We start from the raw sequence: 19735 nt of genomic DNA on the forward strand, positions 1-19735 counted from the left end.
AACACTAAAAGCCCATTTAATAGACAAAAAATATAAAAGGAAATAACTCTTCTTTGGTTGAACATACGAATTATTTTATGTTCATGAAAAGTTTCACTAAATGTCTCAAATGAAAATACGTTTCATGTGTTTCCAGGTACGTCCAGTTGTCAAACAAACAGGTGGAACTTTGAAACGACCTGTTTCATCTGCATCAAGGAGGCCTATGTCTGAATATGCAAGAATGCAGGCAGCTGTGGATCATAATCCAAGATACAAGGTTGGCGCAAGAATGATTTTAGGGTATTGATCCCATTGCCTTGAAATCCAGCATCCCCTACTGAATAGATTATTAGATCATTATCTGGTAGAAGGGAAACTGAAAACGGAGATTGAATAGAGGGGGAAGAAAAGGGAGGGAGGCAGAGAAATATTGAAGATGAACAAATTAAATGAGAAGGAAGACCAATAGCTATATATTAGATATGTGTTGCTCTCATTTGTTCCATTTGGGGAGTACTCTTGAGCTGAAGGTAAGTAGTTCAATCATTGATATGACTAACTGAAATTTGAATCTATACTAAATGAATTAATTCCACGTTTCTGTGGTCACCCCTTAGCTCTGTTCTGTTAGCTAGAATAAGAGTAGTAAAAATCATAAAGCACAAAACCAGGTTAAAGGAGTTAAACTTGCCATTCTCTGTGTGCAATTACTTTCTTTCATACATGTGTTTATGGGCTTCTCCCTCTTGAAAGGGAGATGAACAAGTTATTCTCGGCAATTTGCAGTTATTATTTCAAACTATGTGTTCTCATTATCAGCACTTCATGTGCTTGTGGCAGGGTCGGAGGAGGGATTGAGGAAGCTGGTGGCAGAGTTTGGGAGAGTATGTGATAGAAGAAAGCTAAAGATAAATGTGGGTAAAAGTAAGGTGATGAGATGTACAAGGGGTGAAAGTGGCAGTAGACTGGAAGTGAACATTAAGGGAGAGCGACTGGAGGAAGTGGATAGTTTTAGATACTTGGGTGCAAGTGTAGCAGGAAAAGGTGGAGTGAAGGTGGAGGTAGAATGTAGATTGAGAGAAGCGAGTAAATGCCTTGGTGGATTAAAGAGTGTAATGAGGAATAGACATTTAGGAATGGATGCGACCCTCTCCTTATATGCAAGGGGGGACAGAGAGGGGGGGTCGCCGATTAAATGAAGCGGCCTTGCTGTGGATGTGCTGTGTCTTGCGACACTGCTTCTGACCCAGGGCGGTGGGCAAGGTGCAGGGATGACCCGTCATCCAGGAGGTGCTCAGATGAGAGGGAGGGTGGGAGGGGTGTGGAGTGTATTTAGGGATGAAATGGGTGGGAGTGTTTTTATGCCTTTCCCTTTTTGGCTACCTCCCTTGTAAGGGGGAAAAAGCCTTGGTATATGTATGTATGTATGTATATTGATTCTTCGCCAAATAAAGTCTATCTGTCTATCTATCTACCCACCTCAAAAGACCTGGTCAAACACTGTTCTTGTGTTTTATAGGGTGAAAATATAATGGTGGTTGAACTGGACCCTGCAGTACGAACCACCCGGGAATGGGAAGGTCCTGTGGTGGCTCCCAGAGTAGCTGCTGCCCTTGAGGCTGCCCTTACTCCTGCTGAGGATGAATTGAATATTGATGCTTCCCAGGCAACCCTCAACTCTTCTCAGGCAGTCAAGTCAACACGCAACAAGAAATCTAAGGGAAAGTAAGTAGCGAGTGAAGTAATACAATGGTTCTTAGTTTGAGGCTGCTACTGATTGGCAGTGAATTTCTCATATTATGTTTTCAGACACATGTTGGATAGGATGGAATTGGTTGATTGTTTCTGCTAGAAGGTCAGCCTTTTGCTAAGAAGGATGACAAGAACTCGATTGTGTTGTGTTTCTATGTGTAATTCACTGCCATTTTTATTTTCCCCTTATCCTTTGATTCTACTTTCCTTTTGTTATTGTTTGAGCATTTTGATAAGATATAGTGATGACCATACTCATGGAGGCTATTTGACTGTTTACTTTACTTGTTTCACTGCTTCTTTTGAGTTGAACAGATTTGTATTAATTCTTGATTTGGTTGAAACCCTCACCAATTAACTTTCCCCCTCACTGAATTGGTTGATTGCCCAGTGGTGCTTCCCAGTTAAAATATTGTTATTTCTGTATATTTATGTTTGAGTTTGAAAAGGTAGAGCATACTTGAATAATAAAAAAAAGTTGTATTTATTAAGGATTTTTTTTTTTTAAGTGATGATTGAGTTTTGATTGATTTTAGTGATAGAGATCTATTTTGTGAAGGATGATTGTACAATGGCTAAAAATTCTCACCATCCAAAAGGTGCAAAAAATGTATCCCGAAAATGAAGCTAATTTGTTTTGCACTACAACCAATCTACTGACACATTTCCATCCAAATACTAAAGTTGCACATATTTGCTGAGTAGCAAAGCATAGACTGGAAGTTATCCATTGAGTAGTCACACAGATATTGTATAGTGGGGTCCTCTTGTACAAGTATGAATAATTCACTATGTGAACAAATTTGAATTTTTTCTGGTGAAAATGAAATATGCATAATAAGCTGAAATTGGAAGAATGAACCATGAGCACATTAACTAATATTCATTATGTTGTGGATTGTGAACTTGACTTGCAAATTTTTATGTTGTGTGCTGAAGATAATCAGTGTTTTTTTTTGCAAAAAACATAACCATGGATCAATTGTTTCTTGTTTATATAACCAACAGTTCAGTTAATGAATATTCAGGAATGGATTACATTTGCAAATAGAGACTCCACTGTACTTTCATTATTTGTTATTCAAAGATATGATTTGGCTTAACAATCATAATTTTCACACCAGTGGTTAGTTTCAATGACAGTTGTTTTATTTTGAATATGTTTTCCCCATTTAACATATTTCAGAAATTTTCATATTCTGCTATTGTGATCGTGTAATGTGAAATTAAAGGGTTTAGGAATGTAAATGTGTAATGGTGTATGATTGGGGTCTCTGTACTATGGCTCCAGATCACTTTATTCCAGCTCATAGTGTTGGAGTATTTAAGCTATGACAGCAACATACGGTAGTGGTCCAGTTTCCACCCCTCTTTTTTTTTCATTATTATTCTCAACATGAATCCGTTTCCAGGTGTTGGACCAGAGACTATGGTGAGATGATTCATAAAAGCAAACAAACTATGAATTCTTTTCATTTTGAGGTACAGAAATCTTATTACTGTTGAGACTCAACCAGTGGCATTTACTTCTCACACACTAAACCTGGGGAAATGAGGATGGCTTTTGTACTATAAAAGGGATCTGTAAAAAAAAGTTACTAGTTTTGGAGTCAGTTTAACCTGGCTGATGTATAATACATTAACCCAAGCCAGTGTAGAGAAGAATTTCTAATGCAGGTCACTTAGTAAATGCAGTTCTGTGGCTTTCTGTAGGTGTATATCTATTTGATTACAATTATGTATCAATATGAAAACATTCATTGGTATAGAGTAATGGAGAAAATATTGAGAGGTGAAGGTATGAAGGAAATGAAAATGAAAATCTATTGAAGGATAGTTCAGAAAACTTCTTAGTTTATTTGGGAAAAACTATATATATCTATATATATATATATATATATATATATATATATATATATATATATATATATATATATATATATATATATATATGAGAAATTTGCTAGTGAACAGCGACATCAACCAGATAATTTTTATGGCCGTTGCGCAGAGGAGTGGCGATGGAGCCTCTTGGCTCCAGAGTAACAGGTTCGAATTCTTCTGTGCGACGGTCATAGAAATTATCTGATATATATATATATATATATATATATATATATATATATATATATATATATTTATATATACACACACACACACACCAAGAGCTTTTTTTTCCCTTATAAGGGAGGTAACCAAGTCAAAGGCATGTACCTCCTCACACCCATTACACTCCCAATCACTACTTGTCATCTTGGTTCCTCATGGATGATGGGTCATCCCTGTATCCTGTCCATTGCCCTAGGTCAGGAGCAATGTAACAAGACAATACATCCATAGCAAGGCTGCTTCACTTAATTGGTGATTCCCCTCTCCATCCTCTCATGCAGAAAAAGAGAAGACTGAGAGAAATCCCTTCAGGCTATGTCAAAATATCATACATAAGCATCCCCCCACCCCCATCTCCTGCCCCTCCCTTCCTTGTATAACAGTATCATCTGTACACAGCTACTCTCCACTCATCCCTATCTCCTACCTTCTCCCTTTCTTGCTCAAAAGACATTCCCCTCTTTCTCAGTGACCCCTTCACCCCATCCATCCATCTCATCCTTGGTTGTCCCCTCAAGCTCACTCCCTCCACCTCTGCCTTCCACACCTGTTTTACTAATCTCTCATCACTCATTCTTTCCATGTATAAAAACCATCCTAATAATCTTTCATCAACCCTATCTGCCATCTCCTTTTTCATGCCTACTCTCCTCCTCACCCCCTCATTTTTCATTCTATCCAACCTAGTAACCTCTACCATGCTTCTCAGTCATTTCATCTCAAACACATTTTAAACTTTTCCTCTCTGCTTCTTGTAAATTCCAAGTCTCTGCCCCAGACAATGCTGTTGGCACAATCACCCCTTCATGCAGTCTCCTCTTTGGACCCATTCCCAGTTGTCTATTTCTCATAACAATTTCTAATCCCCCAAGGCATTTACTCGCTTATTAGTCTACAATTTACCTCCACCTCCACTCCATTTCCTGCCACATGTGACCCCAAATACCTAACGCTATCCACTTCCTCCATCCTCTCTCCTGTTAGACTTCACTGCCATCCTCTACCCTTGTACACCTCATCACCTTTTACCCACATTTACCTTCAACTTTCCCCTGTCACATACCTTCCCAAACTCCATCACTCCCTTAACCCCTTCAATACGGGCCACATCGCACGTCTGGCAGCATTAGCTGCCAGATGTGCAATGTTGCGTCATAATACTCGCATTAAAAGATAAAGTCACTGCTCTATTGCTCGTTCTCTTTCACTCGTAAATTTTGATAACCATAGAAAATATGATGAAGCCAGTTTACAGAGTATGGGGGTCACGCAGGTACGACTACAATAAATATAATCAAGATGCCGACGTCGACATCCTCGCATACCCACTTGCTCCTCATGACGCCTACGTAGGCGTCACTGTATGGAAGGGGTTAATCCCTCCTTTGACCCTACCACAAGCATAGTGTCATTAGCAAATAACTGGTTTGCTTCCCACTGTTCTCCCTTTTCTTTATCCATCTCCAATCCCCTGCCTATTACCCTTGTCTTTACCTCCTGCACTACCCCATCCATGTACACATTGAACAGTCATGGTGACATGACACATTCCTGATGCAGCCCCACCTTTACCTCAGACCACTTGCTCTCTCCATTTACCATTCTAACACAGGCTCTACTACTCTTGTAAAAACTCTTGACTGCCCTAAACCTGTTCAACATGGTGATGAATATTAGTGGTTTTGTCTTGTTTAAAAATAAACAATTCTTTGCAGGTGAGGGTTTGTGGACATCATACAAGGGGTCTCAAATGATTAAAACTTCTTTCAAGTTTGAGTCCACCTTCTGAGCTTCATAACATCATCTGTTCTTATCCAAAATTAAATTCTTAAAGTGCATCATCAAACTGAAGGGGGTTAACAGCTTTTCCCAAATTCCATATATCTGCAAAACCTCCCACAGTGCCTTCCTGTCTACCCTGTCATAAGCCTTTTCCAAATCCATAAAGGCCCAAAAACATCCTTACCTTTTCCTAAAGCTTTCTCACATATCTACCTTACCACAAAAGTCTGATCCATGCAACCCTAACCAACCAAAGAAAAACAAATCAGTTTTAGTTTGATTATTGTTATTATTATTTTTTTTATTATTTTGGGAGATAGGGTTAATGAAGGAGTATTGGGATGGTTTTGACACATGGAAAGAACAAGTGAAGAATGATAAGTAAAAGAAATGTGGAAGGCAGAGGTGGATGGAGTGAACATGAGGGAGTGACCAAGGATGAGATGGGTGGATGGGGGTAAAAGAGGAGTTGGGAAAGAGGGGAATGTTTGTTGAGGAGGGAAGGGAGAAGACAGAAGATTGAGGTGACTGGAGAGTGGTTGTGTATGGATGATGCTGTGATGCATGGAAGGGAGTGGGTGGAGGATGGGGGGTTAGGGAGCATGTGTGAATGATATTCTGATGCAGCCTGAAGGGATTTCTCCCTGTCTTCTCTTTTTCTGCATAAGGAGATGGGGAGGGGTGGGTTGCCGATTAAATAAAGTGGCTTTTCTATGGATGCGCTGTGTCTTGCTGCATTGCTTCTGACCCAGGGCAGTGGGTGAGATCCAGGGATGACCTGTCATCCAGGAGGAGTTAAGAAAAGAGGTAGGGAGGGGTGATGAATGGGATTGGAGTATGTGGGGATGAAGTGGGTAGGAGTGGATTTATGCCTTTGAGTTTGGCTACCTCCCTTGTAAGGGGAAAAAAGCACTTGATATATGTATGTATGTATATATTATTATTCCCCCCATCTGTGGGAAAATTTCTCACCCTTTTCACTTTCTTCACATATGAACTAAAAATGATAATATTATTGCTTCAAGTTGCAGTGACTGGAAACCCACAATCTCACAGTAGCTGGCAGTGATCCACAGGACCTCCCATAGATCTCTCTAGGAAGAAACATTGAACTACTTTCTTTGTTGTATTAGTGTGAGACTTTTTCTGTGTCACCCCTTATAGTAGTAGGAAGAGGGGGTCATGGTTATCAGCATTTCCTGTATTAAAAGGTGGAGGAAATACCGTCTGAGTTGATGGATAGATCATGGACTCAATCCAGAGGCCAAGTGTCAGGCCTTCAGTTGTTGAGAGGATTTGAAGATGGGCGGCAGGGGTGCAGTGAAAAAAAAAGAAAGAAAAAAAATATATATTAATTTGTTAGTAATATACTGTATATACTTGCGTATAGGTCGCACTTTTTTAAACTAAATATTTCGCCAAAATCAGGGGTGCAACCTATCCACTTGACATTAATGAGGGACAGCATTACTCTCTCACTGAAGTCGCAACAATTGGTGATTTCAATGTAATAATGACATGGAATTTCAGTGGTGTTTGCACAATATGCATCAGAAAGCTTTTTAAGCCATTTGTATGCATAAAATATACATATCAAAGGTTCCTATTGACTCACTGCTTTAAACTGAACTATTGCTGCTAGAAAATCATATATCAGTTACAATAAAATTGTAAAATATTCTCTTTTCCAACACTTTCGTATGTTTTATAGTGTTTATAAGCAATGTGACCTTGACCTTTTCTTTATCGTATATCACCTGTTTCACTCGTGGCTGCGTTTCGATGATCTGTGTGCAAAATATTTTTTCGTAGCATAACGTAACATCCCGTAACGTAACTGAAATAAACATGATTTTCGTAGTAAAAAATAATTATTTTCGTAAACTTCCATTAGTCCTACCGTACTGTTAGATCTATGGTAGATCACAGTTTTAGGCCTAATAACTGCAAACCCTAATCATGAGTAATGGTAAGAAAGAGAGCTATGAAGTAGGTTTTAAGCTGAAATTTGTGGATTACGCAGAAGAACATGGAAACAGATCTGCAGAAAGGTAGTTTAGGGCTTCAGAAAAGGTAGTTAGGGGATGGAGAAAGTAGAAAGATCAGCTTAAAGAAATTTTCTTTTATACTGTTGTATAGTGTCCAGTTGACAGTTAAATTATTGATATTTTTTGGTCAAGTTGACTATAATGTTTTCTATGGAAGTGAATTTGTTTACGATTATAGTTTTAGAAACACAACAATTGTTTATGTAAGTTTTATGTGCATGCGTGACAGTCGGACAATCTACATGTGTTCTGATATTAAAATTTTGTGAGTAAAGTTTTGAAATAAAGGTAAATATCTGTTGATTTTTATGTTTGAATGGGTCTTGTAAATCGCCAGATAACAGTGCAACCTATCTGTGGGTCAACCATAAATAACCACTTTGACAACCACAAACTAGCAGGCGACCTATCCATTGGTGCGACTTATATACGAGTATATATGGTAACTATATACCAAAGGCTTCTTCCATCTTATAAGGGAGGTAGCCAGTCGAGACATGCACCCATTCCCACCCCACTCCATTCCTACCACCACCCTTGCTTCCCACTCATCTTAGCTCCTTGTGGATGAAGGGTCATCACTGTTTCCTACCCACCATATGTGTCAGAAGTAATGGAGCAAAATACAATACAGACGCTCCTCAACTTACGTTTTAGTTGCGTTCCGAACGGCCGAACGTAAGTTGAAAATGAACGTAAGTTGTTACTGTACTATACATCCGTAAATTCTATTACCGTATCTTACAAAACACCCCTAAATCATTAATTATACACATAACATTGTAAAATAATAACATTAATTTCAAATAAATTAAATTCAAGCAACATAAATTGAGATGGTGGAGGAGGAGGGGAGGAGGATGAGGCAAGGCACTTTCAGTCTGTCGTTTGTGCAATGTAAACAATGGATGCAGTGTCATGCGTAAGTATCGTTTGAACTACGGAGAGCGCGCTAAACTAAAAAATTCACTAAAAAAATTTTTTTTTACAATTTTTTTTTAGTCGGTTCAAACGTAAAATCGAAAAAACGTAAAACGAATGAACGTAAGTAGAGGAGCGTCTGTACATCCGCAGCAGGGCTGCTTCACCTGCATTATGACCTTCCCTCTTCTTCCCCTCATGTGGAAAATAGAGAAGATGGGGAGAAATCCCTTTAGGCTGGGTCAGCATATTATCCATACGCAACCATTCTCCACTCACCCCTATGCCTTGCTTTTTCCCTTCCCTGCTTAATAGACATTCCCCTCTTGCTCAAAACCCCTTTCACCCCATCCATAGTAGTTAGTAATGTAATACTAATATTTTCCTGCCACCACCAACCTTTACCTTTACCTTTACCATACACCAGGTAGGGCCAGTGCCCTGTCAGTTGTGATGCCTCACGAAACTTCTCCACCAGGTACGATCCTCGTAAAGTTCCTCTTCTTCCACACTCTCTATTGTTGATCCTCTCGCTTCAATTGCTTCCCTCACTCCATCTCTCCATCTCTTTCTGGGTCTTCCTACCGACCTCTTCCCTCTTGGATTCCATCGATAATATTTAGCAGGGTACCTTTCTTGACTCATCCTCATGATGTGTCCATACCATCTCAGTTTACTTCTTTCTACAAATTCTAATATTTATTCGATGTCCAGTTCATCTCTGATATCCTCATTTCTCAAGCGATCTCTTCTTGTTACTCCCTTTATTAATCGCAACATTCTCATCTCTGCTGCCTGTATCTTGCTCTTTAATCTCATTGTTAGTGTCCAGGTCTCTGAGCCATATGTTAATACTGGTCTTAGTATCGTTTTATATATGATGACTTTAACTTTTGATGGTATGAGTCTGTCTTTTAGTAGTGGATACATTAATCTTAGATTATTTGTATATTTTTCGATTCTGCTTGTTATTTCTTTCTCCATATAACACCTCTCGTATATTTGAACTCCCAAGTACTGAAAGTCTTCCACTTGTTTCAATTGTATTCCATCTATTTCTGTCTCAATATCATCTCTCTCTCTCACCACCATCATTACTTTAGTTTTATTTGCATTTATTATCATTCTTGACTTTTTCAATTCTTCATTCCATGCATTTAGGGTATCCTGCAATTTTGTACGAGACTTTGTGATTATCGCAATATCATCTGCATATGCCAATGTAGTTACCTCTCCCCCAAGTCTCAACCTCTTAATGCTCCTGTCCATGAACAGCACAAACAGTAAAGGAGATATCACACCACCCTGTCTTACACCCTCAGTTACGTCAAACCAGTTATCCTCTCTTAGCTGGGTCCTTACCGCACTGACATTATTTCTGTAAAGGCTCTTTATAGCTCTAATTAATGAGGGTTCTATCATATATGTTGGGTCTTCTAAAGTATCCCATATTTCATTCCTTGGTAACCTGTCAAATGCTTTTTCCAGATCTACAAAAGCGATGTACACATGTTGGTCCCACTCCCAGTTCTTTTCTATTATCATCTTCCACCAACCAGCACTCACAAATCATCATCCCCTCATCTTCTCTCACTGACCCCACCCCATCGGCTACCATAGTGCTTCATCATGATCCCATTCTCTCTTGGTAGATATTGCTACCAACCTCCCTCACCATTCCTTTCATTTGACATCTTCATTATTAACATGGACTATTTCCCAAGGGACCAATTATGGGTATCTGCAATTGGAAGTCTTGCAGGACAGATGTTAGAAAGAATAATCTCTCCACCACCTGTCTTTAAAATCTATCCATACCCTAATCTCTGTCTGGAGGTGTAGCTCCAAGTGAATGGCAGTCTCCACATTGGACTCAAGATCTATCTACCTGCTTTGACTATTTTTCTCAGCATTTTCATCCAAGGGTAACTGACAATTGACAACTGCTCCCCTCCTTCTGCTCTTGGTTGGTGACAGAAGCAGACCCAAACTTAGACATTGCAGACAACAGTTGAATATTTCCTTGTGGAGTCTGTTGGAGAGCCTAAAGACCATTGCAAGCTATCATGAGGCTGTGGGTGTCTAACTGAAGACTAACTGGTCCATTATTATTTTCCATGGACACCTCCATAAGCATATATACATTGTCCCTGTTATATATTGAGTGATGTGGAACAACTTTAATGATGCCTTTCATATTCATGCTGGTGCTCCAGCTTTCACATCCTACACCCTATCCAATTCACCACCAGTGCATAAGACCACTTCTCATCACACCTATATATTGATCATGCCTTTAGGAAACAGGTGCATTACATCCCACAAGATGTACATGTACACCCTATGTGTTCATGAAGGAAACATGCAATCCCTACCATGACTTGATGGCATAGTGGTACTACTAGACTGCTGATTCAGCTATTGAGTTCAAGTCCCTACCCAGTGGTACAAAGTATCACTGTAAGGTTATTACCCATAGATCTGGCCATATATGAGCTCTAAGTTCTCATCCAGTAGCATAACAATTGTCAATCATGAGTCCAGTATGTGATCCAAGATCATGGTGAATCACATGCAATTAAAAATAAATTGTTGTTGTCATTGACAGGTAGGCTTCCTTTGTAATAATAATAAGGTAGGTTCTGGGGAGGAAAGCTGTTCTTGTGGCCCCTTTTATCAGGCTGCTTGGCATGATCAGGAAAAAGCTTAAAGATATAATATACCTAGGGACTTTGCTTATATTGGTACAGGAGATATTGTAGACCTTGGTTAGGTCATTGTGATATATATTAAGTATTATTGGATGTAAATAAAAACAAATTGTGCAGCAGTACATTTGGGGATATAGGTTAACATTAAAGACTACCTAGTATTCAAGGATGCACATGTTCATATGCATTAGAATTCTAAATGGATGAAGAAAACATTGCTCCTTTTTTGTTGTGCTATAATAGGTAAAGTATTATTTCCAGTGTGTTTCATGTTTTATTGTGGTACTGTTATTCATTGTTTCTCAGTGTGATAGAGAATCATTAGAATGAAAAGCTGAAACAGTATTGGTGCTTTGGCTTCATAAAGTCAACAACCAAGGCATTTACTAGATTTATTTTTGGACATGAATGAAAGGTGTAGTGCGATTCTAATTTATGTGTTACTGTTTAGTTGCTAAAGTGTTAGTATGCTAAAGTATCTTTTGGTATTACAGAAAGCTCTTTTTTTCAATTTAGAGATGTGTTTCTATTAATGAAATTACTCCTTGTAGGCTGCATAGTTAACTTATACATTGAATTGTCTGTTCTAGGGTTGACATACTATATTGCTTGATTGGGTGTGGTTTTGAACACACTGAATTTCTGGTGTGTGCAGAAGTGGTGATCATAGAGCTGGAAAGTGTGGTATTTTGTTTGTCACACAGTGGACAAAGCTCATTTCTTGAGCCAATTGTTGCCTTACCACCACAACATGGTGCCCCACGGATTGATTCCCACTAAGAAGTCAATACTGTGTATGAGGTACACATTGTTCAATTAATCTGTTAACCCAGGTTTCTCTTGCAGGAGACCCACAGTCTCCAGGTAATCAGCCACATCCACCAAATTGGCTCACAAATTACTCAGAGAAGAGATTTTATGATGTCTGGATAAAGTGAGAATGAGGCAATGTAGAATGAGGTGCTCAGTATCTTCTCTGTGGTGGTTGTATCGGGAGCAGATGGAGTCTGTAGTCAGACCATTTCTTTGTTGATACTGTTTCAATGTAGAGTAGTGACTCAAATGCAGTCATACCAGTGTGGTTCTTACTTGTCTTGGAAGTGATTACTCAGTTGGATTGATGTCTAGGGGAACATAATGAAGTATAGAATTTGGAGATCTTTTGTTGATCTGAATGTGTGTGTGTTTTTGTATGGACATATTGTAGGGTGCTGAGGGTGGGGGACACATTATGTTGGAATAGTATATTTTTCTATGCATTCAATGGACTGCGTGTGATTTGAGTGTTTTTACATAGATTTGTGAACCTGTCATTCTCATGTGTTACTCTGTGGGAAGGATTTTGGTTTCTGAGGGTGGATGTTTTATTGGGGTTTAGTGTAGCCTGTCATAACTTCCTCCAACTATCTAATGATGAATTTGGTCTTCCTTTTACTAACAAAAGTTCTGCTGGTGATGGTATGTGATGGGAAGATAGAAATAATGATTTCTGGAACTTTATAGTTGCAACCCACTAGAAGCAGTGCAGCCTCCTTAGTTGTGCAGTACTAGGACTAGGGCAGTAGTACAACTTGGCAGCTGCTTACATCAGGAAAAGCATCATGTGAGGACAAAGTCTTAATTGATACAGCATTTTGTTCATTTGAGCCTTATCAAGTTTGAAGCTATGTAAATGATATTGCTTGAATGACCTGAAATGAGTGAACTGTTGTTCCAATAAAGATTTCATCTCACATGGTGCTTTTCCTGACTTACTTGTTGGCAGTTGTCCATCTTTTTCAGCTGCTTGCATGTATGAGCAGCCCTTTTCAGGATCCACTTTGCTCACCCCACATGGGGAAAGGGCTAGAAAAGGGACCCTAAACATAGCCTTCCTTACCTTTACCTGGCTGGGGAGTCACTCCAAGTAAGGTCCTCCAACCTGCGGACACAACAGTGATACAGTGCCAACAACAGAGGAAGTGAGGTAGCAGCAATCTTTCCAGACTCAACAAGCTCCCCTCCTGCATCCCTGCTCCATTCTGTGATACCTTCCCATCAATGAGGTGATGTGTCCCCACTCCCAACACATACACAGTGGAAAAAAAAAGTGCATTGTAGTTTATGGTATCAGAGAAAAGCATAATGTACCTAGATATCAAAGAGAAAAAGATGAGAAAGAAATTGCTAAAGCAATTCTGAAGGTGATACAAGAGGAGGGACAGGGTATGGACAAAGAATTTGAGGAAGTGCATAGAATTAGAAAATACTCTAAAGAAAAACAATATAGGTCACTAAAAATCAAACTAAGATCTCAGATGATAGCAGAAGTACAAAAAAACAAAAAACAAAGCTAGTTAATAGTGAAAATTACAAAAATGTATGGATAATAAAAAAAGAAATGAGCAATGAGGAAAAAGAGAAAGAAAGAGCACTTAGAAGTGAAGCAAATAAAAAAAAGAAAAAAGAATGGAGACTGAAAAAAAAAAAATTGGATAGTGCTGGACCAGAGGCTGAGAAAATGGTTTATCGAAAAAAAAAGGGAAATGTAATAAAAGGAAAAAATGGAAAATAGCATATACCAACACAATTGACATGATTCCAGGACTGAACGAATTAAATGACTATCTGGCATTAGAAAAATCAGTCGAAATGGGAATTGTGGAGACAAAATTAAAAAGTCCTCTACCACCAAACACTGTGGGACAAGGTCTATACAACCATTGGATGAAAAATAGAAAGGAGAAACAAGGTGGAGTCATGTTTTTTACTAAGAAAGGCTTAAATGTGACTAAGATAACAGAAGGAAAAAATAATGTGGAATTGATTATGATAAAAGGGTATCAGGACAACTGCCCCCGGGACAACTGCCCCCAGGACAATTGCCCCCCAACAACTGCCCCCGTAGGACAACTGCCCCCGTAGGACTACTGCCCCCTACAACTACCCCCTGGACATTTGCCCCGACAACTACCCCGACAATTGCCCTGGAATTTGTTGCCAATTACGTAATTACTTTCTAGTAATTTCCTGAGTAACTATTTATAAAAAAAAATCTTCATAGAGAAATGGTAGTAAATAAGAACTATTAAAACAATGTTTTATTATTGTTAATAAAAGTACAGGATCCTTCTTTCTTTTTAAGCCTATATATATATATATTTTTGTAAACATTTGTTTGACTAAACAGTAATTATGCAATTGGTGATAACTTTCGGAAATCAACTATAACTTGTATGACCGATTACCTAAATGACCGATTATGTAATCGTTACTTAATTAGGCAATTATTAAAAAGTAATTACGTAAATGGCAATAAATTCCAGGGCAATTGTCCTGTAACTTTTTATATTTCTGAATAGACACTGGATCCTTCTTTCTTTTTAAGCTTATATATATATATTTTTTTGTAAACATTTGTTTGACTAGACAGTAATTATGCAATTGGCGATAACTTTCGGAAATCAACTATAACTTGTACGACCGATTACCTAAATGACCGATTATGTAATCGTTACTTAATTAGGCAATTACTAAAAAGTAATTACGTAAATGGCAATAAATTCCAGGGCAATTGTCCTGTAACTTTTTATATTTCTGAATAGACACTGGATCCTTCACTCTTTTTAAGCCTATATATATATATTTTTTTTTTTGTAAACATTTGTTTGACTAGACAGTAATTATGCAATTGGCGATAACTTTCGGAAATCAACTATAACTTGTACGACCGATTACCTAAATGACCGATTATGTAATCGTTACTTAATTAGGCAATTACTAAAAAGTAATTACGTAAATGGCAATAAATTCCAGGGAAATTGTCTAGGGGGCAGTTGTCCTACGGGGGCAATTGTCCCGGGGGCAGTTGTCGGGGGGCAATTGTCCCGGGGGCAGTTGTCCTAGAACCGATAAAAGTTGAAAATAGTGATGTGAAAAGTAGAAAATTTGTAGTAATGTATGTACCCCCTAAAACACAGTCTTGGACAGAGAGTGACCATTTCAAAAATGTTGGAAGACACAAAGAATGCATTAACTGATTTACTGAAAGGAGGAAATATAGTAATTATGGGTGACTTTAACTCAAAAGAAATATGTTGGGAAGAAATGACAGTGAAAGTTGGAGTAGACCTCTGTGGAAACATATTACTGGATATGACCATTGAATACACAATAATTCAATGAGTAAAGGAAAATACCAGATATAGAAACAATGAGGAACCATTGAGACTAGATTTAATACTTACGTCAGAGCCTGAAATTGTGGACAGAATAGAATACAAAACACCAATTGGGAAGAGTGACCACTTACTAATAGAGTTTGAACTAAAAGAACAAATTGATTTGAGAATTAATGAGAAACATAGAAAAGGAAGACTAATCTGCAACAAAATGGATTTTGAGAAACTGAAAATTCTTTCAAAATACAAATTGGGAAAACTTCTTAAATGAAGAAACAAAGATGGAAGAGAAATGGAACATATTAAAAGAAATTTACAATGAGGGAATAAACAAGTACGTACCAAAACAGAAGCAAGAAAGGGTGTACATTAAGTGCTGGTACAACTAAAAAATGCAGTGAGGCTAAAGATAGAAGAGACAAAGCTTGGAAAAGATGGAATAAAGAGAAAAAAATGAGTAAGTGGCAAACATATATCTAAGAAATGAATATGTAAAAATCTGCAGATTAAAAGAGAAACTATGAAAAGGACATAGTAAAAAATGCAAGGAACAACCTAAACTATTTTACAGGTATGTGAATGGTAAACTAAAAGACAAGAAATAGTAAAACTACATCAAGATGTAGAAATGGCTGAAATTATGAACAAATATTTTAAATCTGTATTCACAATTGAAAGTACACAAAACTGGGAGGAAATACAGAGAGAAACCCCCCAATGAAAGAAATAACTGTAACACAGAAGGAAATTAGAGACCAAATAAAAAACTTTGATGTCAGAAAACCACACGGTCCAGATGGAATTGCAAACTGGATGTTAAAAGAATGCATTGATGAGCTGGCAAACAAAATATACAAGATAATTGATTACTCAAAGAAGGAAAGGTACCACAGGACTGGAAAAATGCAAATATTGTACCAATATATAAAGGAGGGGACAAAGAAAATCCAACTAACTATAGACTGTTCTCCCTTACAAGCACAATAGCAGATGATGCATAAATACTAAAGAAAGTAAATGCAGAGGAAGATTGTGAATCACTACAGAAAGACTTAAAGTCTGGAAATGGAGTTAAATGTGGGAAGTGAAGTTTAACATCAAGAAATGTAATATAATGGAGTTTGGAAAAAGTAAATATAGAATATCGAGGAAATACAAAATTGGTGCAGAAGTAAAAGAAGTGAGCTCAGAAAGGGACCTAGGAGTAATTATAAGCAAAGACAAGTCACTAGACAAGCTTATTAACAAAATAGTTGGAGAAACCTTCAATTTACTAAGGTCGATGAAAGTGGCTTTTGACTATTTGGATGAGGAAATGGTAAAGAAAATATTAGTTACGCTGATAAGACCAAGATTGGAGTATGCTGCCACACTATGGACACCCAGTACTAAAAAGAATTTAAAGAAATTAGTAAGAATACAAAAAGCAATGACAAAGATGACACCAGCACTCTCCAAATTGACATGTGAACAAAGATTGTCCAAATTGGAACTACCAACACACACACACACACACACACACACACACACACACACACACACACACACACACACACACACACACACTTTCAACGAACGGACGGCTTGACGAACGCTCTGAAGAAAAGTGCAGATTGAGGATACCAACGCAAAGAGAAGTGCCTTTTTGTATTTGCAGGGGGGGGGGAATTGCTCGTGAGGTAGTGGGAAAGTAAGGAAAGAGGAGAGGGGGAGGGATTACTGGGGAAATGGAAGGTAATGAGGATGTGGAGGACTTGGCCCAGGCAGACGGGAGGAAGGTCAACATGAAACGACCACCGGATGACGAAATGGCAAATAAAAATGTAAAGATTAGAAGTATAGAGAGGAGAAATACAGTAGAAAGTGACGAGAATATGTTCCAGGGATTTAAAGAGGGTGGGGGGGACACAACCCCCCCCAGACTGATAAGACTAGAGGAGAGAGTTGATAAGGTGATCGAGGACTTGGAACGTAAGTTAGGTAATGTAGGCTCCATTCTCCAAAGAATTGAAAGATTGGAACAACTAGAGAAGGCTAACAGAAACTTAACTGAAGAAGTAGAGGACCTAAAAAGACAGTTAGGAAATGTAAAGGAGGAGAATGAGAAATTGAAGAAGAATAGTAATGAAAACAGTGAGAAAATAGCTACAGAAGCTAAAAATTGGAGAATAACTCAAGAAGGGAATAAGGTTTCATTCACTGACATAGTCAAACAGCAATTGAAAGAACATAATGAAGACTCAGTTATTAAAGTGATGAGACAGAAGGAGAATATAGTAAGAGAATTAGCTGACAAAAAGAAATGTATAATTATATTAGGAATGGAAGAGAAACATAACCCAGATAGAACCGCAAGAATCAAGGAGGAAAATGAAAGGGTAAGCAGTTTATTAAAATTAGTCCAGGAAGATGAACCAGAAATTATAAAGGAAATTGAGGAAAAATTCAGACTCGGAAAATATAGTACAGATAAGACCAGACCAATTAAGATTAAATTCAGGTCACAAACAACGGCAGAGAAAATTCTATCCAAGACAGGGAAACTAGCAACAAATGATCAATATAAAAAGGTATGGATAAAAAGAGAAATGAATAAGGAGGAAAGAGAGGCAGAAAAGCAGAAAAGAATTGAAGCTAAGGCAAAAAACGAGGAAAGAACGGAGTCAGAGAAAGAGAGATTCTATTGGAGAGTAGTGAACATGAAAATAAAGCAGTTCGACATACTAAAGAAAAACATAAGGGAAACAGAGAACACAATGGAAGTGGCAGAAAACTAAGAGTGTCTTACACAAATATAGATGGATTGATAACAGGATTGAATGAACTGAATGATTATTTGAAAGAAAAAGAACCGGACATAATGGGAATTGTAGAAACAAAATTAAAAGGCCCACTACCACCCAACAGTGTAGGACATGATACATACAATTATTGGATTAGAAACAGAGAGAAAAAACAAGGGGGTGGAGTTATGTTCCTGACAAAGAAGGATATAAACGTGAAAGGTGTCATATATGGAAAGAATACAGTAGAGATGATTATGATAGAAGTGGAAGACCGAGATAAGAAGAGCAGAAAATTTGTGATCAACTATGTGCCTCCGAAAACAGCCTCATGGGAGGAGAATGAACATAAAAGTATGTTAGAGGACACAAAGATAGCATTAACTAAAATAATGGAAGACGGAGGAAGAATAGTTATGATGGGCGACTTTAATTGCAAAGAAATCTGCTGGGAAGAAATGACAGTAAAGAGTGGTGATGACTCATGGGGAAATGCTCTACTTGAGATGATTACTGACCATTCAATGACACAATGGATACAAGAGAACACTAGGTATAGAAATGAAGAAGAACCATCGAGGCTAGACTTAATAATTACATCTGAACCTAGAATAGTGGACAAGATTGAATATAAAACACCAATAGGTAAAAGTGACCACATATTGATTGAACTGGAACTTAATGAAGAAAAATATATGAAAAGAAATGAACAATATAGAAAAGGAAGAATGATGTATGAAAAAACAAACTTTGATAAAATAAGAGAATTCTTCCAACAAGAAAACTGGGAAGAAATATACAAAGAAGAAACATCAGTGGAAGAGAAATGGAATATTTTGACAAAAATTTACAAAGAAGGAGTGGAAAAGTATGTCCCAAGACAAAAACAAGAAAAAGAATATGTAAAATGCTGGTACAACAAAAGTTGTAGGGAGTTAAAAGACAAAAGAGACAAAGCCTGGACCGGATGGAAAAAAGACAGAAGACCTGAAAAATGGAAAATATATACTGGTTATAGAAATGAATATGTACAAAAGTGCAGAGAGGAAAAAAGAAAATATGAAAAAGATGTTATAGAAAAGTGTAAAGATCAACCAAAACTATTCTACAGATTTGTAAACAATAAACTGAAAAACAAACAAGACTTGGAGAAATTAAGACAAGGGGGAGTTGAATACACTGAGGAAATGGAAATGGCAGAAATTATGAACAAACATTTTAAATCAGTGTTTACAAGGGAAAATATACAACCTGAAGAGATTGAGTGGAAGGAAAAAGTCCCCCCTATGGAAGAAATAGAAGTAACGAAGAATGAAATATTGACACACTTGGGTAATTTTGATGTCAGAAAATCGCATGGGCCAGATGAAATAGCAAACTGGATTCTGAAAGAATGTAGGAATGAACTGGCAGACAAAATACATAGCATAATAAGCAGTTCCTTAAAAGAAGGAAAAGTTCCAGAAGATTGGAAAAAAGCAAATATA

At 37.7% G+C, this 19735-nt stretch overlaps 1 protein-coding gene across 4 annotated transcripts in view; it reads left to right on the forward strand.

Moving 5' to 3' along the window:
* Positions 1-19735, forward strand: part of LOC143039938 (kinesin-like protein KIF3B) — a 70637-nt gene that overhangs the window by 39375 nt on the left and 11527 nt on the right. For 2 of the 4 annotated variants that reach the window (XM_076210390.1, XM_076210391.1), the window contains exons 14-15: positions 137-259; positions 1502-1707. In XM_076210390.1, the coding sequence (XP_076066505.1) occupies positions 137-259; positions 1502-1707 (329 nt within the window). Of the gene's footprint in view, positions 1-136; positions 260-1501; positions 1708-3146; positions 3217-9021; positions 9073-19735 lie in introns of all 4 variants that reach the window. The other 2 variants (XM_076210389.1, XM_076210392.1) reach the window with 2 other exon arrangements.

The sequence above is a fragment of the Oratosquilla oratoria genome, chromosome 27 (genome assembly GCF_046742065.1).
Source record: "Oratosquilla oratoria isolate Oo_2021 chromosome 27, ASM4674206v1, whole genome shotgun sequence".
In the NCBI taxonomy this organism is placed as follows: Eukaryota; Metazoa; Arthropoda; class Malacostraca; order Stomatopoda; family Squillidae; genus Oratosquilla; species Oratosquilla oratoria.